This window comes from Bombus bifarius, unplaced genomic scaffold (genome assembly GCF_011952205.1).
Source record: "Bombus bifarius isolate JDL3187 unplaced genomic scaffold, Bbif_JDL3187 scf7180000008163, whole genome shotgun sequence".
Lineage (NCBI taxonomy): Eukaryota > Metazoa > Arthropoda > Insecta > Hymenoptera > Apidae > Bombus > Bombus bifarius.
The window spans coordinates 2,053,575-2,077,823 of NW_022884485.1; the positions used below are offsets into that span (position 1 = coordinate 2,053,575).

Consider the following 24,249-nt stretch of genomic DNA (forward strand, 5'->3'; position numbering starts at 1 on the left):
ACAATCGGTAAAACGCTAGATGACATTTACCTTCTCTTCCGTACGCGTTACCTACTTCGAGCCTCGAGCCAGTCTCGTATCCGAGCCGAATCTTTAAATGGATCGTTTTTTAATGGACACCTATCCAACAGAAACGTGCAGAAATCCTTTTGTCTTGCGCTCCGTGACACGAGAGAGAGAGAGAGTCCCAAGATTGCCGTTACCGTTAAACGAAATCGCTCGAACATGGAAAACGGTGTTACGCTCGATAGGAGAATACCAAACGCCAAAATTATGCCGTTTCAGCTGAATTATGGCGTGTGCGCAGATGCGCGTAAATCGTACGTATTGCGTTGAAAATGTAAGTATCTTGCTGCTCTAAAGCGTCCTAAATGATATACCTACATATACGATATATTTTCTACAATACAATGCATACAATGTTCCATACAATGTAAGAAATAATGGACAAAATAATGGACAAAATAATGCACGATATTTACCCAGTGAACAGATTCTGCTCAAATTGAAATACGTATAACGATCGTCGTTTTGCTTCGAGTCCATGAAAGTTAAACGTTCTTCCGGATAAAAGGCAACCCAACGGCTATGCGACCGCTGTAATACATCCTCGAGGAATTCTTTTCGCCGAAGAAACGTGTACGCTATCGTCGGAACCTGGCCGTTTCGTGGAAAGTTGTTGCATTAGAAAGTGCATACTGAAGGAGCAGACCCATATCTCCGTTCTCTCTTTTAACAACATGCCGTACAATTTACGAATCGCAAGTTGAACCTGCATGAACAAAATTGTAATCAATAAAACGCCGTATCAAGCGTATCAAGCGTAGACACGACATAGGTAGAGGAAATAAAGAAAGAAAGAAAACCTGAAATAAAAGAAGAATTTTAAGAAACGTAGAAACACGAATTTACAAAGACGTGCCGCTAGCAACTACGTCGCGAGCTTTGTTCAAAAGATATTCCAGTTGGCAATCGATAATTTCCACTGATTTATCGAACGCATTTCCTCAAGTACGTACGGCTTTGCCATTAAGGCTGCATACCGATCTTATATGCCGTGCACACCGAGGCATTGATGTTTACGAAGGCTGGAGGCCACCAAATTGGCAGCAAGATCCGTGAGCTATGAGCGCCGAAGAACGCGATCAACCACTGTGTATACACCGCGCACTCAGGTACAAAGTAGGCGCGACAGGCCAACGCGACGTACAGATGAGCTCTTAAGACGGATAAAATGTACGATACAATAATTTCTCCGTCGCGATAATTTCGCTTAGATGGATAGAAGATATAGACGGTTTCGAACAAGCGCACAACCGATCGGTGTCGATACTAAAATTCAAAGGAACTGGTTCGATTCACGGATCGAAAGTATTTTTTAAAAAGCAAACAACAACACCTGAGCGAAGTTTATCGGAGCCTGTCATGAACTTCCGTGCTAGACGGTTCGATCGCGACGGGTCGTTGAACATTGGAATGGACGAACTGTAGGTACGCTAGAAACCAGAGGCTTTAGACGGCACGTTACTATTATATTTTACTACCGGACCGGTATTCGCGAGAGAAAGCTAGAACAAGAAAGGTACACGTGCAAAAGCGAGTATACGAGCACAACTTTGATTTTCATTGATAAATTTCCTCCAATAAATTTCTAGAATTTTCCATGCTACTATTTATTGTAAATTTACTAAGAAACTTTTGCTATTCGCAAAATTCTCTTATACGAAACGTTGACTTTTTTGAGTAGAACAAACAATGTATAAACTTTAGTCGTCGTTCAACTTTTCTAGTCTAACGGTCGCTTTTATCGTAGTGAACGAAAAAGCAAACGTTTTAATATTTTAGACGATCATACGATATTTCCATTTACTAGAATGTTAATTCTATCCTTAAATAACATCTATCGTAACGTTGTAAAACTCTTATTATCGCGACCTTTTCTGGCAACACACGGGGTCTTCGACAATGCATTCTACCTAAAAATGTTTTCACACGTTCTCTATTTGGTATATCTCATAGCTTTTTCCTAAATGGCAAACTAAGGCACGAATGTTTATATAACAGAGAGTAATATATACAGGATATTGCGATACCTAGATCGATGTCTGTTCTTTTGTACTAAGAGAAACATCGTTGTACGTAGCGTGAACGTATTTAATTTCGCATCAACGACAAGCCTTTACATTTTGTGGTTCTTAGATCATGATTTTAGTAATCGTAAAAGTGACAAATCCGCGACCTAGCGTTTTACTATCGATCCAGCAATCGTCGCAACGAACACGCGTCGAGTTTTAACGAAAATCTGGCATATGATACAAATTGCTCCACTATATTCAGCCACAAACGATACACATGTTGTACGGTTTAGCGATAGAACGGTTAAAATCATTGAGTTTGCGTATACGTTATTTGCCGAAATAGCAATCGTAATCGGAGCTGCGCCCAAAGCACCGATGATTCGCGTGTCAGACCGAACGTGACTTCGTATCAATGGTGTTTGCGTTAAATAGATGTAAGTTCTGGTAATTGCATCGCTACCTCGGTAATCGCAACTGGGACACCGAGGTTCTCTCTTTTTCTCTCTGCTTCTCTCGGTAGGCGCGTTATATGATTTTCGCGGATTGGTCGGCTGCTCGGTGAATGCGCAGATGACGTCCCTGTTAACGTTTTCAACATCGATTCCCACGATATCCAGCTTGACCATTTAGAGTTAGCGAGTTATGCGCCCGGCTGCAACAGTTGTCGGCAATCTCGGCACAAAACCAGATGTCCTCTCTCCCTCCCTCCCTTTCTTTCTATCACCTATCCGGCAATTCTAGTTTTCCTCTGTCCGAAACCTCTACCTCTAGCTGCGCACCTCTGCTTCTCATCTTTTCGCTTATCTGTTATTCGTTATCTATTATTTTGCTCCGTCTAAGCTGTAAACGTTGTCTTACACGTTCTGCTACTACGTGCGTAGATAGCCAGTGAATAGTTACCATAGTATAGTACATTACTACATAGTATAGTATATATAGCATACTATAAAATAGCTGCAGGAATTTCATCGTTCTCGTTCCATCGACCAAACGCAGATTTTGAACGCTTTAAGAAAAATTGTAGCGTAGAATTGAAACGAGAAATCCGTATTAGATGGTACGTTGACAACGATTAAGAAGATATTAAACCGATGCTTGCAAACGAATGGCTGTCATATATCCTTACGCTGTTTCCGGCAACTTACCTATATAATACATATATTATATATATTGCATGCTCGCAACGAATCACGAAACACCTACAGGTAACCAGTAATTAAGGGTTAAAGGTTCAAGTCAGTATGCTAGATAGGGTAGAAGAGAGGACAAGCTTGTTATACAATCTGTCACCGTGTTAGATCGAACAGAATGTACGGGTAAGAGGGAATATTCTTGCGCGTGGCGTCAATCGTAGCATCCACGAATGCAGTCAACGATAAACCACGGGTAAACATCCACTTGACGTAATTGGCAATCAGCTAAGATAGATTTATGTACGAGAGATTACACGCGCTATCCTGCCAGCTCCTTCGACATTTCCCTCCGAGAAACATTTTTCTTTTTTCCTGTCCATCCGTCGTGGTTCGAACGAACGTTCCGTTAATAAGGTGTACATACGTAATCGAAACTTATCGTCGATATTCGTATCAAAATGTACAAATATTGCATTAGCAAGAAAACGGTTACGGGGGGAAAAAAGGTAAACTTTTTCATAGAGATAGTAGGTCCTTTCAGAAAAATACTTCCTCGGAGCAACATTGCGGAATAGATTTTAAAATAAAATCGCTTTTCTTCGACGGCATTCTTTCTCTTTGAACATGGAATAACTTTTGTCGTGTAAGTACTGCGAACACGCGATTACGTGAATCTTTTAAGCAAAAATAACGCAACGTTCCACGTTTGATATAAAAGACCAAAGTTTAAAAAATACGTTAACCGAGTGTCCGCGAAACCGATATTAAGTGAACTGAAAGAAAATGTCGTATAAACGGTATATAATAATTGTTTACAATTATCATAGAGAATATATTAATTAAATTATCAATAAATAAATCATTCTGTTTCATAAAACAAGCATTGCCGACATAAAACTGATCAAAGTAGTTTTTTAAGGCTTATTGTTAGTCATATTAACGTGTCCGACGCAGCATTAAGCTATATATAAACTTAAATACCGTCGTAAAGAGAAAGTATTTTCGTCGAGTAAACCGACAAAGCGTTTTATTAAAAATCATTACTTCACCCAAGTCGAAAATTTACATGCGTTCAAAAATATTTCCACTGTGAAATACAACAAGTACTTAAAAACCAAATCCATATAATAAATATTTTATACGATTCTATAAACGGCGAAATATAAATGAAAAAGTAAAAATTGACTGAAACTAATCAACGATCGAATCTCAATCCTCAACTATCGAATAAAAGTTGATACAAACGGCAAAATGAAAAGTACGTATATATATAAAGACATATGAAAAGATTTTACTCAAGGTTAAAAATAAAAACGTCGTCCGATAAATATTTGAGTATTGGGAAAAAGAGTAACGATTGAACATTATTTACCAGCTTTCGAAGTGACGTTACGAAGGCATAAAAACACGCAGAGTAAGCAGCAAAACCACGCAGTCGTTGTCCTTGCCTGAAAAAGAAATAATGGGATCTCGATAAATTTCTGGCGTCGAACGATACTTGGATTAACGTGTTGTAAATTGCTCGATACGGTGCATTATTTGTACCCCAAATTGCTTGATTTATAATTTCTGGTTAAATGAAAGATACTTAATTATACGTTAAAGTAACGATAATATCGCCGAAATACCTCTGACACGGATACAAAGTTGACGCAATATCGTTTATGCAATGGTATCGTTTTACGAACAAAAGCCTAATGTTCGTCACTCGAGACGATTTAAGCCTCGAGCTGCTGAAATCCTACGAGAAACAGTTTATCGAATACCAAGCGCGAAATGGCTCGCAAACAGTCAACTTGAATCGTTTCGAAACTGTTAATAACGCGTATTTTATCATCCGCTCCCTCCCGATTGGCTTCGGAAGGAAAACAGCGAAAAAAAATAGCAGCATACGTAGCTGAGACTTACTCGAAGCTCTTCGGAAAGAGTGAAACGCAGAAACTACACAAGGTACACGAGAGAGCAATAATTCAAATCTTCGTGGCAGGAGGTCGTAGAAACTGTATCGTAAAACGTGTAATTAAAACGTTATTATGTAAAGGAGGGACGGAATAGATAGAACAAGGGATGGAAAGAAAGAGAAACGAACGGTCGATTCCTTCTGCAATTGAGATCTACGAATTGTTTCTCTTTGGGTCGCATAACGACGCGACGGTTTAAGAAATATTACGTAGCTTCGTTCGAAGCCCTTACGTAAACAAATTTACGCGTGTAACAGGTATAGGACGCGTGAGAGGAAAAGAATACTTAACAAGATATAGCGCGAAACTCGCATCCTGTCTCATATCCCCCCTCGGTCACGTTTCCAGGCAGAATTTCATAAGGAACAGGATCAAACAGAGAACTAACGCTTAGCCTACGTGGGGTCTATGCTAATGCGATATTGATGCACGGTATGTAATAAGGATGTTTGCGGCGCTTATAAACGTGCTGGACGAAGGGAAACAATGTTATCGGTACCGTGTGATCTTTGCCCGCATACATTCGGACCCGAGGTGTTCCCGTCACCTGGACGCGTGCGCGTTCTCATCAAACGTGTCTACACGCTGCAACGCCTCCTCCTCGCCGGACTATCGATAATGGCCAACATTTTGTGGCCAGTTTACCCCTGCCGCCCATCTCTCTCTCTCTCTCTCCCTCTCTCTCGTTTCTTTTCCATCTTCTGTCTTTTTCTAATCTTTCATGTACTTGGATGCATGCGATTCAACAGAGCCATGCCACGATTTAAATACCGTCACAGCTCTATCAAGTTGTCACGTAACGACGAGACACGAATATCTGGTATCAGGATAGAAAATATCCTTTTGGAAGCGTGTGTGGATCGCGATCGAACGAGGCTGCCTTACTAAAATACTTTCGGCTGCCTACGATTTTAAGATTGACGCAACGCGAGCGGTAGAAAGTCCATTGAACGAGCAAGATAAGTAGAGGCATGAGTAAAGCTGCTTCGATAATTTGGCGTCCTACCTTTGTTTACGCGAGTTTCTCGCAAAGAAAAATACCTAGTTAACTAGATACTTTCCATATTTTCCACTTGGCGTACATCCAGTCGCCCGTCTTGCAATGCAAAGTCCAAGTATGCGCCATAATTTTCAAGAATTACACCGTTAAAATCGTTGAGGATGCCAGAAAGGATCGATGAACGAGACAGGCTACGATTCAGTAGCACATAAACATTACCGCCACCGTGTTATTAACATCGTGAGAATAGACAGCAAACTAACAGGATACGAGTATTTCGCGAAGCGTGATAGAAAATTAAAAGGAATAGTTATATTTCGAAGGAACAGCGACTTTTTTTTGTTGGATCCAAGCCCAGACCGCGGTATTTCCATATTCTATTCACTTATCGATCGCGCTTACCGAACGCATTGCGAGTTTTCAAATTTATTATTTGCTCTATTAGCAATACATTTTTATCGAACTCATCGTGTGGCCTTGTAAACAAAATTTAACACGGTCCAATGCGCGTTCGGTCGGTTTAACTATGAAACGTTACGCTTCGATTATCTCGAACGTTCTTCGATTACCTGAGAATAATTAAAATAATACGAATCCGTACTCCGTACCACTATAGTAACGAGCTCGTAATACGGTATTTAGGCACGTGTTACGTTCGAAATAGAATTCTGCTACACCGCTAATGAGAATAAAATTCATTATCCAAACCGTATGGAATTATTTATTTGCTTGTACGCGGGTCACCGCTATCTCGACGATTATACACGGATACGAGATTTCAATTCGCCGAAAGAATTCTAATCAACTTCTCATACGTGACCATCCCACATTCGCATTTTCAGGCTTTAACGTGTCTCCCGTTCGTTCAACCGCTTTAACGCTATCGGTTTCATCGAATCCTCCCTATTAAAGAGTACATAAGTGTGCGAAGCGAGTTTCGCGGCCACTTTCCTGCGTGGGCGACGAGTTATTACCGAGTTCTGAACGCCTAACGTGAAAACATAGCCCCATCCGCCTCTCTATTATTTATCAAATACTGAGAAAATTCAATACGAATTTTGTTCCCGATAAAAGTCTATTTGCGTGAAATATTCGCGGCTAGGTAATACTGGTCGATGATTATTTTTAGAATATTTCTATTGTATCCTTCTATGAATATCTTAAATTTACCTTGTACCGATCACAGCGCAAATAACAGCGTATACATATTTACATCGATATAAATATGTACGAGCGATATCGCTAAGCTCGTCTCCACTCGATAAACAGGATATAAAGGAGAATCATAGAAATATCAACCAAACGATTCGTTTGCCATCAACGAATAACATGCGTTTATTTACCTTTCTCGATTGTTTTCCTAACGTAATCTTTCCTTCCGGCGAAATTATACATTTTCCAATTGATCACGAACGTTGACACGACGAAACTCTATTCTACGTTACCGCCTTAACTAATGTACGCGTTCTCCTTTTTTTTTTTTTTTTTTCAACGATGTTTAAATCCGATAATTTCACGATAGAGTGTAACAACGATGGATAAACGTATAGCGTTTAAACTTACCGAAACGTTTCGGCACAATGATTCTCCCACCAAATCTGTAGCTTTTTCCTAGTAAAAGTCACGAAAGTCGGGATTACACGATTACGCGATACAGCGACTTCCATTCACAACACGTTTCTACAACAGCAGAATTACTTCACTTTCTACTATCTGCCTTATTAATCGCGAAAGTATGACCGTTTCTCGAACCAGTGCTATCTATGTCGGAAGTAAACCGTGGTAAAATGTCAGGGAACAACTTTTAATAAGATCTCGCACGTTCTAATCCATCTTTCGATACATACCCGCTTGATTTATCGCTCGATACTAACTCGACGCAATGACAAAATATCGATATGCCCAACGAAATGGTAAATACGTAGGTAAAATTTACGAGTTTTTGGACGGTGTACGATTAAACAACTTGATTCGACGAACAGTCCGACTCTGTGACGCTAATAGAGGAATAGAAATAGATACCAGAGAAGACAGGAGCGAGAAACGTATAAAGACGAACGGGGTAGAAAAGGTGAGAGTCGATCTGAAATGTCAGACGTTAGACGGAGTCAACGTAAGCTCGACGCGAAACAGAAATTTGACGCGAGACAACCGTATACGTAATTCCATTACGATCCATTTTTATACTTTCTCTCGAGGAACGAAACGGCAATTTCTTCGTTCTTTCGTTTCATCCGTTGCTTGCATTTAATCATCTTCCATTGCCATCTCCTATATAAAAATCGTCTTCGAATCTTGCCCTTCTTATCCTTGCTTATCTTTGCATTTCGATGGCACTCTTATCCATGATAAGAAAATAACTTCCAACAAATTATCACATCTTTGCGAAAAATTTATTTCCATAGGTCTGCTTCTACTCGGGAGAATTTGTGGTAGCACGTTTCGTTGGATAAATTTTGGACAAAACGCAGCGTTGAACGATTCCTCGTGATAACACGTTGGTCGATATCGAGGAAAGCTAGTGCAACGTGGCTGGCAGTTTTACAAGGTTGCGATTACCGAACGTGACTGCAGAAAACGACATAACGCGTATACGGACCGAAACAACGATGTTGCTGTGACTATCGGTCTGCGTAACGTATCGCCGGACGCGTTGTGTGTAATATGCATATCCGAGTCGTCTGTTACACCGAACGGACGAGAACGCACCTGCTCCTCGATGCGAACTACGTGCTCGAAGAATCCTCGCGAACGATTAACCCTGCCCCTTTCTTTCCCTCGCTCTTCCGTTACGAATACATTTGCCGCTAGAAACGATGGACGTATACGTATGCCGTAGCTAGAATACGGGGTGCGGTAGTTGTGAATCAACGAACTAGCCTCTACTTATCATTTTGAATAATTCTGTGCCTTCTCTCACGTCCGTCTTGTCCCCCTTCGTTTGAATCATTTCCACAGAACCGAGTACTCCAATTCTTACGTATGTCCAACTTTCTACCAGGTACAGTAGCGGACGAAAGATCAAGACGAAATGGAAAAAATAAATAATCGATTTACTTTCCATAAAAAATATAAATACAGTGTTCTGCTTTTGGTAGTAACTAATCGGACATTTGTTTGTACACTTAGGAAAAAATTTCATTTTGATATTTTGCTCAGTAGCTAAGTTATGAAAAAGGAACGAAATCTGTATAATATTTCGTCGGTCAATACATGCCTGCCTTTAAAAATTTATACCAAGCTTGCTTACAAGCCGTTTCTGACCTATTCGCTATATTCGTAGACTTACGATTTGTGCCCTTTCGTTTTCAAGTAAATTCTTTGATTTACCCATAGCCTGTTTCTACCTAAATGAATTTTAAGCAATAAAAGGTACGCTAAACAATGATTTTGACATTCCAGAATCAAAATGTTCGAAAACTGTACTCATACTCGCGTTTTACACAGATCGTCTTAAACTAACGTCGACCGTTTACAAGCGCTAAGCGGTAACTAACTGTTGTAACTGCTACATTGTTTGCATTTAACGACTGGCGGTCTGAGATTACGGAGGTCAAACATACAGCTTTGTTATTTCAAAAAGACAAACCGAATAGAAGAACAATATGCGTATAAGATGTTTGTAATCCGGTTTACAAATCGTCGTCTTAAACTTTTGTCCGCTACCGTAGATACTACATATAACATATACATATATTTAGAAAAAGATATAGAAGAAATACCGATGGAGACATACGATATACAAATAATGTGTTCTTAAAGTAATCGTTCGAAAACAAAATATATCGTTCCTTGTCAAATTACGTACACCAATTAAAAATTTGGAGCCGATAGTAAACGATATATCTCCATCGACATTATCTATTTAACGTAAAGTAAATGGTACATCGATCCGTTAGATTTTATCTAAATTTCACAGCCTGCGGACATCGTCGATCCTGACGATTCTCCCGGGAAACTGTCGATACGGGATACATTACCAGGGAAGAGAAACGGTGGCCTGGCATAGCGTAGGGAAAGAAGAGTGGAAGTCAACCGGTGATTATTTATCGCTTATTATGATGCGCCAGTGGCCTCGCCAACCGAGCAATCGTGGTAGCCACGATCGCGATACGGATAACATCGTGGCCACCACCTACGATTTTATTATTATTATTAATTACCGCCTTGCCGATCCCCACGTTTTATTTAAACCTTGGTGAATAATATATGCTCGTACGTAGACGCGACCAAGTGGAAGGAACTGCCAAGTAAATGGCGATTAATCGCGCTTCATCGTCGTGGTTCATTTTACTAATATCCGATCGACGAATTCGTCGAATGACGAGGAACGGAGAGCATCTCGGCAATGACTGCTCAAATTGCTCGGCACAGCGTGCAGCAGGCGGCAGTAATAACGCGATAAACAGCCATCTGAACTTACCGTTACTCGGTTAGTTTATGACACCGACAACCGAATCTGAATACGAGTCTGATCTGAAGCGAACAGGTAGGGGGTTTCTGGCGGTGCATCCGAGCATTCGGCGTGCAGTTGTGTTGCACAGTCGATCGCGATAACGTATACCAACGTAACGTAGGTATATTTCTGATTAGTCCACTACCGTATTGCCAGCTGTTTCCCCTTGGTTTATACGGTGTCGACGAATTGCAAGCGGCTGCGCGTTATTCGTAGTACAGGTTATTCAGACACGTATTTTACACTGCGCGTATATTTTTATACGAATAGCCAAAAGAAGAGGTTATCGAAGGAGAAGAATTAGAATGCGTAAGAATAAATCTGTGCCACGACGTGACAGCGAGGCAACGGCGAGAAAAGATGCGATGCGTATGGAAAACGAGAAAGGAGCGACGTAAGGATGAAAAGCGGAAGCGACTCGATTTGCGGGTGTCGTGCTACTAATTAACCGGTATTCGTTACCTGAAATTAGACTAGACGTAAATCGTCCAATCCCTAGCATGTCAACGCGATCGAACGCGATTGAACGCGCTCGCGCCGCATCGCATTTTCTTTTCGTCCCTTTCATACCTGCTTTTCTACCGCGAAACAATCTCGTAGCTCACGATAGCGTGAGACTGAAAATCCTGTTCTCCGGGGAATCGCTCTTATTCTTGGGAACAATAGCTCGTCCCCGATTGCGTCTAGCTAACTCGAACGTACCTACTAAGATATCGCGTAATAACCGTACTCGCGTAGACGCCAGTCACCTGGATTCGCGGCTAATTCGTGACCGTTAATTTTTATTGTTCCCGTTGTGATCCTGTTCGCTGCGACAATGCAAGGAAACGGACGGCTCTAATTTCCTTTCGTTCTCTCGACACGAGTCTTGGCGCAAGTACCATTCAGAGATTATACGCGTTTGCTCATTTACGGTATCGTGTTACGCCATTGTTTTATTACATTAATTTCTGATCGTAATCGAAAAAAGAAACGGTAACTTTGATTAAATTTTTATCGTGCGACGATCGTACAACGACGATAATACGCGATTCGTATGTTTTCTTTTCTAAAGTTATCCGAGTAGTAACTCGAAAGTAATCTTTGATTCGAATCGCGAATAGCAAACCCTAATATAGTTAAGACTACGGATAAAAGGGTTGGCTTTCAACGAGAACGGATTTCTCGTTGAAACAACAAGAAGGAGGTAAGGCAAGCCACCAGGAAATTCTTTAAGCCGACGTTAAATAGGCATTTCCTGCGGAAATGTTCGTCGATGAAATCGAGCCTTCGATGATAGTAATTGAATCTACAGAATCCTCGTAGGTTACGTTAGTCTCCTGATTTCACGTCAACCGTTATTCAACGGAAATTACGACGCGATAGCAAGTTTTCCATTTCATCGCTGTATTCTGCTTCTCTCAAGCGATTGACGAAGGTCTCGCGAATAGAACGCAAAAAGATCGATGCTTCGAGCGAACCCGCGTAAGTAGTACGTTGTTCGCGTTAATTTCAACGTCCTCGGGTTGAGAATTATTTTAAGTAAATGTGCTTGTCTTTGAAAAGAAACGTATCGCTTAGTTAAGTTAGGTAACTCGCGTACGCTTCCATGCTCCGTCATCCGTTAAAAACATACAACGGGCACGCGATTATCATTCTTAAATTTCATCGCACGGATTTACATCTTATCGTTGCTCGACATGCGGCAACGAATTATTAACGAACACAGTGAATACGTATTCATTCAGACTTTCATTCGTCTACGATTGTCGTTACAAAATATTTTTACTAGCATATAGTCGTATAATCGTCATACGCAACGGTGAGTAACACCGCTCTTCATCGATAAATTATGAACGCAATAACGCTGGCAATTACAGCAGAATTCCAAGTAGAAACTCGTCGAGCGAGTATAATCGCGCGATATTCTTCAATTACCACATAAGTACGCGTACTATATGCGCATTTAAATACGCAGCAAGATGAAAGTAAAAGTATAACGTGTGAAAACGAGTTCGTCAATAGCGACATCGGAGTCGTATTCTTCCCCTCGTTTACCTTATCACTCCTAGCGACTTAAACACGTCAAACGCCAGACTATCGCGTTTTATCCGAATCGTAGAACCAACTGAACGAACGAAAAATCTGGTATTGCGAAAATCAACGAATACAACGACCATTACGCGGAGGAGCGACGATGTAGGATGCAGGTGACTGCATATAGACTTTCGACCGTGGTGATACACCGCAACAGGAAAGGAGTGCATAACGGTTGGAGGGGGGGAGGGGGGCAAGGGCAATCACGATGAAAAAGATAAGGGGTGAAAGCCAGCGAATATAGTCCATGTCAGCCCATGTATCTTTACGCCAATATAATCTACAAGCGCAATGTTCTCGCTTAACCAAGTTAAACCTCTGCCTGCTTGCCCATTTTTTCCGTTATACCTTTGCTAACTTTTGTACAACCTGTACTTTTTACTTATGCATATCGGCAAACGGGTAAACTATCAAAATGAAAGCGTACTTTAAAAGCGATATTTTATATTTATTTATCACAAAAGTGGCTCGATACGTTATAAGTTATAAGACGAAAGATTAAACTATCGAACGTTTTCAAATTATTCGACGAAAAGTGAATATTTACCGAAAAACTTGTAGTTGATTTGTCAACAGTTCCTACGAAATATCAAATTAATATTTTATATTATTCCACGAATATAGTCACAATGTTTGCTTCAGAATAAATAATAAATGCGACAGTTGTGCTTCTTTTCTATGTAAGCCCTATTCTAAATTTGCTCGACTTTGATAGTCGCGAGCGCTGATACGTATTCTTAAGATGGATTACCTTTACAAACATGTACATAGTTAGTTCATCTTTTTTCTCGTTTTGAGCACGACTATTTTTGATTCGTTTATCGCGTACGCGTTGCATTCGCGTGTACGAACGAGAGCAAAATAAGCAGATGCCTGGTTCTACGCGTCCTGTTTTGCAACAAATTTTTAATACGATGCGTCGCGACATCATCTCGATATCATTGTAATTTCAAAAGGTTAATCGCTCGTAAACCTTCGTAATCTTAGTGTCAGCCGAATCTTTCGTAGCTATTACGAAATCACCTACAACAACACCTTAAACACGGCGTTGTTTTCATCGAATCTTGGCCAACATTTTTCTGTGAGTACATATATATATAGTCAAGTATAGTACATGTCAAGATCGATTCGGAGATATCTATCGGGATTTTATACCGGCTTTCGGTACCTCTTGTAGATACACGAGATCCACATAGACCACCGACTTTCGCTTCCATACAGACTATCGATTGAAACGCAGGGAAGACAACTTGTCTGTCGCTATACGCAAGGCAGCAGATATCTCCGATCAATGGGAATTTACTATCGCTAAGACAAGACCGAATCGCGAGGAAAATACGAGGATCGGGACCGATATCCGATGTCGACCGACAAACTCATTGGTTTCGCTTATACGCGTTTTATTATCGTTCTGCTTGAATCGGAAATCGCAAGCGTACTCTTTGTTTTTATCTCCTAAACCGTTTTATCCAATTCTCTTAACCGTTATACGTCTTGTTATATAGAATTCGCTGTTTGCGGTTCCGATAATAAAACTTCCAACTTATGTTACACAGCAACAGAACGCAAGTATCGACGAAAAGGCGAAGTCGACGGAAAAAGCGGATCGACTTTCAGGCTAAGCTGAACGAATCGCACGAATCGGGACGAACGATACGTCGCGTCGCGTCTCGTCGCGATCACATAAATACCCGAGAAACGTCGACAAGTTTATGACACATCTTTCAAGACGAGATGTTCTTTTAGAGATAGGATTTTAGCACCGTATGGAACCGGGCTGTTTTCTCTTACGAATCGTTCGACTAGATCCTAACAACGCGTAGGCTCTCGTGAACTGCATTCGTTCTCTGGTGCACGACCACGCTTCTCGATTCTCGTGCATCGTTCACGATGAAACACACCTGTCGTATACGTCGTGCAACATCCAATCCGCCTACGATTTGCATTGAAACTCTGTCAGACTGGTTTCAGTTTCCGCTACCGTTTGTATAATACAATCGCTTTTCTCCTTTTTTCTTTGCTACTTTGTTCGTTGTTTGCGTAACTCGACTCGTCGATGCTATCCTTGTCCTATCGATTTAAACCGACGCGTCCAAAGAGTGTCGATGCTTGAAATACTCACATACTTACTTAGTCTTACATATACCAATTTACTATTTATATATTATACTACTATGAAACTAATAATCCGACGAGTGATCGAAACGAGGCTTTATCGCTCGATTCGTTGCGATCAATACAAAAGAAATTTGCGGTTGCAAAGGCAGAGCACGCGACCGAACGAACATGCGCCACTCGAACAAAGTTGATCGCGATCTTCGTATCTCGCTCGAGTATCGTTTCCGCGACGCGATGCGAAGCGGCCAAGGACCGCTGGTTCGGGCGCGCGTCTAACCACGCGGAAGAGACGCGGCCGCGGATTCCCGCGCCAACCACGTTCGATCGTAACTTAACCCGTTTTTTCTCCCACGACGTTTGCCGACTCGTGCACATTGCGCTCGATAAATCAACACCGGATCGACCAGCGATTCCGCTCGTCGTAACATCTCTGCCATTATGAATCATCGCTCGATAATCTCGATATTTCGAAGTGGTCTGATCGCGTTGCACGCGCGATTCTAACGACGAAATTTTCCTACAACAGGTACAAGTTTCCAACTTCCGACGGAATAAAAACGTCTGCGTACGACGGACACGAGGTCATTTTTTCTTCGTTCGCCGCTAACAAAATCGATTTCGATCCCTCTCGCTCGCGAGTAACCTCGGATATCTCGCCACGGCACCAATCACGATTTATGTACCGAGACTCGGCGAAATGGGTGCACCTATACCCACGTTATTTATGCCAACTTCGCATATCTGCTTGCTCGTAAATAAGTATAACGAAACGTACATGCGAGTACAATTCACTTAAGCGCGACATCGCACTGGTTTCCACTGGACGCGGCTATCAACTAAGGGAATGTCTTGTTAATTTATCGTTCGTTGCGAATCCGAGCGGTAGTTTATACAACGAAACGACGCATATCAAATTCGTAGCCGATCGATTCTGCGATCGAACGAGTCTTTCCGCGTATCGATTCGACCGTGTCTACAAAAGTGCTATCTTCAAAAAAATGTACAGGTACGAAATCCAATGTCGCGCAAGTTTCATTCTTTTCGTGTCGCTACGAGTTTCATGTTCTTTTAAAAGTTCCTTCTTAACGTTGATATCTAACATTTTTCTATTAGACAATCGTCTATCCATTAGGCTCGAACGAATTTTACTCGAAACAGAAATTGCTGTCTAATAGAATAAAATTTCGCGCGATAAAAAAAGCTGAAATTTACGAGGTAAGTTAAAAAGAAATGGTCTAAGGGAATACTTGGACGAACAAAGGTAAAAAAATAAAGAAAAGTATCGGCTGTGGATTCTCGTTGGCCCCACGATACTCTTTGTGCGACGCGTAATACCGGTTCAAAGATGCATGCAAAGGTTTCTCTTCCAAAGTCTCAAAGAACCAATGAACAGATCGCAGAGAGTCGTAAAGACTTGGTTTTAATACTCGCGAGGCAACCAAGAACATCGAAGAAGGTACAACGACCATTTCTGCACCGAGTTCGCGTTGTTCCTCCAACATCCGTTCACACGAGTTTCGTTTTAGTTAAAAAGGATATGGAAACGTATGTTAGAAAAGACGTAGGGGGGGTGGAGCGGGGGGAAATGACAACATAAAAGCTGCCTTTGGATATTTGATATTCTTCTTAACGGAAACCTAGTCCAAACTTTGACATATTAATCTTTTATAGTAACTAACGTCTTGCTTCTGTTCCACTACATTCGATCGTAAAAACCAGAAAACTCCTTTCTCTTGTACCTGAAAACATCAACATACCTTTCTTTTTTATTCATAAACATTGACATTCGAGGTGGCGTCTCGACGGAATTCCAGTGGAATTATTAGAACGACCAAAGGTACTATTGTTCTTTTTACGTCTGTGAAGATTTGCTTTTAATAGTCGTGCAGGGTCGAAATATTTGGATGGTTGGATTGTATCTCACTTATCTCCGGCAGGAAGCCCGAAGCACCGTTTGCTCGTCGGGTTTCCCCTTAATGGGCATAAAAGTGTACTTTACTGCCAGTCGTATGGGGATACCTATAATCTTAATATTTCTTTTATGCATCCCACGGAAATTGCGTCTATAGAAATGTTTAGTACTTCCTACAAACACGATACACATACATTTGAAATCTTTCGCTTTCATATAGGTGTTCTATGAATCGTATAACGGTACAACTAGCTAGATCAATTAGAAAGATTAATTCGTTTTTGACAAATATTTTATTTGTAACTACATATCTGCATTCCCTGAAATCGTTGATAGTAACGAATAATTTTTAAAAATAAATAAATAATACTAAATAATACGATGACGATACGCTTCGATGTACATACATATTGCATTCTTCTACTTTAAATACTTCAATTATTATTCTCTCTATTATAACGATCGTAGACATACGAAATTTCGTGCAACCAAGTGCCAAGTGTTTACGCGACGAAATTATTTATCGCTGAAAATTGAGAAACTTGGACCGATACGATAAACGGTGAACATATAGCTTCTAAAATACACAGCAAATACGAGCTGCCTAGGCTTGAATAAGAACTTTCACCTTTGTCGGGGTTTTACGCAATTTAGACAATTTAGACAAAGACGTACTGGTACAAAGCAATATTAGAATTCTAGTAGAATCATCCTACGCCCGATGAAGACGACGAGATCACCATCGAGAGAACCATCGAGGAAAAACGCCAATGGTCCAATTCATCGAACGTATAGATAAAGATGAAAATATTTTTAGCAGATGTACTATCTTTGACAATGTTTATCAAGCGTAAGAATTTTTCAACAATTTTTGTTCGACATATCGTTTCGTAATTTCGGATCGATGCCACGGTATTTGACAACCTTGTTCCTTTCATCCGTTTACTATTTCCACGACAAATATTACACCGTTGAATAGCTTCGCCTTTCTTATGTCTACGAGTTCGGAAATAGCAAAGCGTTCGAAACAAAGCCACAAAAGTTTTCTGAAAAGCATGCGCGATGGCTGTGCACCGTTCGATCCACTACGAGAATTTGAATTGAACGCAATAACTTACGAAACCTTGAAAACGTGGCAAGTAGCAACCGTTCGATGTATCTTGATTAATAACTAGGAAACTATGACGCGTACAGCCCGAATACTCCATTCCCATGCCATGAGAACGCGATAAATTATAGTATACCATGCGGAACGAGTACAGCTAGGTTGCGAGGAAATCCTTTTCGACAGCAAAGCGTTTCTGATCGTTCGGATGTCCGAGATACGATCGACTGCGATACTCCATCGTGCTCCACACGCCGAATAAATATGTATATCCAAGGGATTGTTCGACTTTCAATTTTATTCCAAATTTCCTGTTCCTATGGATAAACAGTTGCGAATCTATTCTTTCTTATTTAATTCTACGTCTATCCGATTTGAATTCGAGACAAGGACGATCGACTTTCGATGTACCGTCTTCCTCGAGCAAAGGAACCGTGTTGCACGCACGCTGCTACTCGAGCAGCGACTTTCGATAAACGTTCGATCCGAACAGATCGCGCAATCAGCGAATACTCGTTCGCGCGTCCACATTTCCCTCCACAAAACTGATAATTACGTTATAAAGAGACGCTCTCAAAGTGCTATAAAGGGCCGAGCAAAACACTAAAAATATCTCGATAAAGGCGCGCTCTATTTCTTTTCCGCATTGCATCGCCGCTTTACGCAGTCGTTGGGCATTTCTCACGAGCGCTAGCGTGCGTATTTACTGTCTGCGTATCGATAAGAATTCTTCTTATCCATGTAAATACGATCGTGCAAGCTATTTTACATAGGTAAAGATAGCTAAGTGTAGATAGGTGGATTAATAGTTGTCTTTCGGGTAATATGCGCAGGAATGTCTTGAAATCGATCGTAACAACGGTAAAAATTGCTGCATATATTTTTATATAATTATAGTCGTATCTATAATCATATCGATAGAGACTACCGAAATGAATTATCATCGTTTTTCCGAACACGTAGAAGATTTAAAAGTAGAAGTTCGTCTATTTTCTGACATTTTTGTCTCTAGAGAAAACGAACAAAAACTTAATAAATAAATGACAGCGAACATACGACTCGAGAAGCGTATCTACGACAAAGTAGTCGTCTCGTAAAATCATTATTAATTAACTACATACGGTTTCGCCGTAGTAGCGTGTAATGAGTACAAGGTTCGTGCTATTAGCCGTCATAAATAATAAGTAAACGCCAAGTAGCTCGAGTACAGAGAAAATGAGAGGGAGAAGGAGGAAACTTAAGAGCGGGACGATTATTAACGACCAATTTTCCACCCCCAAGAAACTTTGCTTCAAAAAAAAAAAATATTAACAAACACATGATCGACGTAATACCGTACCTATTTACATAACGTTAACTCTGCGTTGCGTCTCTAGTAATAAAACATCGGTAGATGCTACTGAAGCTATTCTATTACGACACGCTACGACAGATACACCAAAACTGTTTCGTTACTCGCGTGTATACGAGCGCGAGCGAAACGAAAAGAAAGAAGGAAAACAAGCTGGTAAATTCTTCCGTAGTTTATTCGAAACGCTTCGATTCTACCTTTGTGTCAATGTGAAACGTTATGGTCCATAAACCTTGGCGAACGTTCACGCGTTATTCCGCCACATGATATAAACGGCATTCCCTCAGCTGCCTTTGAAACAGCGAAGTAAAATAGCATATAAAAGTTCGAGCTACGATGATCGGAATAAATATATAGGATCATCGGTCGATGTTCGCGGCATAACAATTTCAGCACCGAAAAAAAAACGAGAGACAACGGGGTTGCCGGTCGACCGGCAAGATGGTCGAGGTTTCCCTTGGATGCACAAGGAATTCCTATTTTAAACTGTCCCATCGATGAGCGTCACAGCGCCGCAGCGAATTCACCGAACGTATTTTGATCGGGTAGTATACACGTATACACGGACTCGAAGGGAACTAGTTTTTGAATTTTTTCCCAGCATCGCTCCGTGATTGCATGCCTCTACGAGTCGCTGGAACGAACGTTAGCGTCTCTGTATCAAAGATGATACGTATAAAAGCATCGGAACAATATTGTCGTGCATCCGTTTATACGAAGAACATGTGGGTGTCGTCGTGCTAGAGTGCTTCTTTCCCTCCGTCGAACGTTTGAAATTTTATAACATCGTTTCGCACGATTAACTGGCAGCGAGAAATACGAAAGATTTTCATCGAGAGCTACCAACCATATCCTTATCAACATTTTTCTCCTCCTATTTATTTCCAACGAAACGAAAATTCTTTAAATACTTGAAATAGCGTTTCGCGTACGCGATAAAATCGATTCTCTCGGTATTTTTCTTTTTTTTTTTCTTTTTTCAAAATTTATAAAATCGTAAATACCGTAGAGTTAAGTAATAAAATTCAGCTTCTATACCGTTTCGGTACAAGTACGTAACAATTTTCTCTCTACTTCTCTCTCTAAAGATCACTAATACTTAGCATAAGCTTTCTGCAAAACTTGTACGAATAGCCTGTTCATATGTAACCTGAGAATCTTACTGTCGCAGCCGAGATTTGACAAACAAACCGACAATCTCACAGTTATTGTTCCAATCGTAAATCTGATTCTCGTTGAGTTCGTCGCGTTAACCGAGCAGAGCTAAACCTCCGTATTACCGCTCTCGGTTAGCAAACGTAAGCAACTAACTACGCGTACGACCGATTTCCGATTAAAGTTAACAAGTTCTATACCACAGATACGTGATACGTGATACGTAATCGAAAAAATGCAACTCTAGGGCATTTCCGACGGAATCGACCACGGCAATCCCCGACGAATGGCTAACAGATCCGAAACGTGTTACTGCGTGACCGTAGGCGGCAAAGGATTCGCTTTATATAGACGTGTAGTATCGCCGATGATTCTAGCCACCACATTGATAGATCGTTTTATGGTTGAAGAACGGAGTAACCGTTTCGATAAATATTCGTAGGGATGTGTTCCATTCTATTCAAACCGGAACCGTATATAGCAATTATTCTTTCCTTTCTTGACGTTGTCAGTCAACCAGCTCGTAACGTTTATGGCGAGATAATACACGTTACCCGATAATAATTGATCGATCTCGCTTCTATATCTTTCGTGTAGATTAAGGAAAACACGGTGAATCGACGAGCCAATGAGCGTCGATTTATCGCACTTTGTGTTCGGCAAAACGATTCATGGAACGTGGGCGCGCATCGATTTTCTCCATAACGTTCGTCGATTTGAACGATTACGTACGGTTAAGAGAGACGATAAGCTAACCTTCGATCGAATATAAGTATACATTTGAAGAGATTTAGACGTCAACAAGAGTAATAAAACCTCGTATGTAAGAAGAGTGCAAGGAAAGCGTCCGATCGCGAGTATTAAACAGCTGGATAGATTTTCATAATAATAATAATAATAGGAGAGGGATTTTTAAATCGAGAACGGCGATATAAAAGCGATATGATATAAAAGGAAAGAGCGATATTGTTGTTGGACAGAAATCGAGTCATCGCATAGCAGCGTTAAGCCAAGAGAGATAGGATAAGTCGAGACTCCAATTCCAAATTCCGCGTTACAATATGTAGGATTTCAAGCAAAGATCTATACTAGCAGTCGGTACCACGGTCACGACTTCCGCGTTTTCAGCAGGGCAATTCGTGCTTGCTTCGCGATTCGTTCGAATCACCGAGGTTTCACCGACATCGATCTTCCTGCTGGTCATGGATAAGCGTGTAACTGTGTTCGGGCTTCTTCAAACGTAGAAGGAGCACCAACGCGAATCGATGGGCTAGTAAAACGCCTCGCGACGGGAGAGCAATTAAACGATCGATTTATGGTTCCCGCCAATCGTTACACGCCAGGTACCTGTTAGGTTAGCTCGTTGATAACGTTCCAGCGGCGCATACTTAGGCATCTCATTGTACCAAGTACCTGTTGGATACCTACTACGAGACGTACATGTCCATCCAGATCTCTGACTAACGCGAACACTGTACACCTGTGTGAAACTGATGGCGAACCTTTCACAACCACCGTACAACCAGCCTATTTTTCAGCACATACGAGTCGCAGTCGTGAAACGCTTTCGAAAACGCGTATGAGAAGCACGCGTTTTTCATAAATGATCGATAACATGGCGAGTCATTTGTTAATTTCGTTAAAAATGCCTGTTAGAATATCTTTTTTCTATACCTTCGTGACAATTTAACAAACATCCTTAATAATAAATATGCTAATAGTAATAATATTCCAAGAAAATTGAGTAACTTTCCTATGGCGAACAATTTTGCAAACTAAAAAGTTCATTTTCGACGGTTCATTTTTACGTTATAGCTATCGACCAATTGTAAGTCACCGAATGTTGCCCGATTTTCAAATTACCGCCATTCACTGTAAATATAGACGCATCCAAGTAGTAAACGCATCCGATGTATGTATCATACCTGGTACGCGTATCGAAATACTAGTACACGCTCATTGATAGATATGTACCACCGATTCAAGCCACGTAGCTTATGTCATGAAAACCGGATTCGAACGATGCACAGCCGCGCTCCGTTAATCAGAAGTACCCTTTACATAATGCTTTCTGTCCGATCTCTCTACGATCTAAGAGTATACCCGAGAAATAATAAAAAAAGTCCCATCTATCGCAATAATTAAAAACATTTCAAAGCGAGATAAACTGCTATGACAAAGGGACGAAGAAAATTAATCATGGGTTACCAATCTCGTTGACAGTTATAATCACGATCGATATTCCGTATATTTCCTGCAAGATACATATCCGATCTCTCGCATGAATTTCTAATCAGTACATATGTTATCCTATATCGAACAAACACGCGAAAGAGTAGTAACCTTTGATTTCCTCACCCTGTATTTTATTTCATTTATTTAATTCATTTTATCTATCTGTACTTATTATATTATATTATTTTCCTCGTTCTCTAAACCACGACGATTAATTAACCTATGAACTAAAACAAAGTACACAAATGTTATACCTTATAGAATAACTATTGTAAGTTTTTAATCGACCTACTCTTTTTTACAATGGAATCAAACTCGGAGAATTTGAAGCGATCGATATAGATACATTTCTCGATATACTTTCCCTGCCGCGAAACTAGAGGTTCTACTGAGATTTCAGTTGTATTTATCAAAATTATCAGTACAACATAATTACACGTCTTACGATTATTATTATTACGCTGTACGATGCCAGAGTACCGAATGAAGGAAAATGGCACGAACGCGGCTTTGTTAACAGATTTTCGAGTTCCCTTCGAGAATCAATAACGTCATCGGTGAAAAGCTAGCAAGTTTGCTCGCGAGATTCGCGACAACGGAAATTGGCAATAGCGGCTTGCCTTTGCGCAGCGACGAAGAACGTTTCAATCGGCGTGTAAAGTGGACGGCCGTCAGTCAACCGAGTCAACAGCGTATAATTGGAATCGAGCGGAGCGAACAGTGACCGTGCGCAAAGACCAAACCGAGTAATTACGAAACATCGCCACGCTTTCGATAGAAACTGGAAACCAGCGCAGCGGCTCCACTCGGTTCGAATCGACGCGATCGCTCGTAACGTGACTGTGTCGTCGCGTCCCGCGTAAGCAAGCATGTACACAAGAGTTGCGTGTGCAGTGCATGCATGCACGAACGACCGATCGACCGAGCCACAGCCCCCGGGAAGATAGAAGGCATCTTCTCGAACACGACCCACCTTTCCATTTTCTTTAAGGACACCGTTTCTCGTACGCCCGAGCAAACCAGTTCTAAGCGTATGCACGCGATACTCGTCTCTCGACGCGAGCCATTCGAGTGCCATCTTACGCTCTGGTCGCGGCCAGAACCAAACCTGCGCCTCTGAGTCTCTACTGCCTCTTTTTCTACCTCTTGTTCGAGAAACGTTAAGCCGCCGTATTTTTGCGCTTGAAATATGAAGCACGAATGCCGACCGGTTCGTGTATACAGGGTGAGGCACTTGAAATCTTTCCTTTCATCATACCTTATCGTCTTTGGAGGAAAATGGGCCGGAATAAAGTTTTTTTCACATTTCCTCACATTTTTCCTTTTCTCTTTTCATTTCTGTATGTACAAACGTACATATATCGGAACATTTTTATATACATACGTATCTTGTCCATTTTTACGACCGGATTATTGCGATATCACTGATGCTGGCCGGTGATTTCCAACGTCTCGTTCTCTACTCTATACGCGTGCTTCGCACCACTCGATTGCCTTCGATTAAACGTTAAACAGTAATCGATAAGTAATGATAAAAATCAAATTAAACGATACGTATAGAAAATAGGTAGAAATACCAAAATAATTCATTTAAAGTATCAAATATCATTAGAAACAAAGTAAATTCACTTTTCTGTGCAACAACTTCGACTACAGACGTTACATCTGC

The 24,249-nt window shown here is 40.9% G+C and overlaps 1 protein-coding gene across 1 annotated transcript in view; it reads right to left on the reverse strand.

Annotated features, from left to right (window-relative positions):
• Positions 1 to 24,249, reverse strand: part of LOC117208843 (cadherin-99C) — a 76,619-nt gene that overhangs the window by 25,833 nt on the left and 26,537 nt on the right. Inside the window, exon 2 of the mRNA XM_033450252.1 lies at positions 4,584 to 4,659. Coding sequence (XP_033306143.1) covers positions 4,584 to 4,659 — 76 coding nt within the window. The remainder of the gene's footprint in view (positions 1 to 4,583; positions 4,660 to 24,249) is intronic.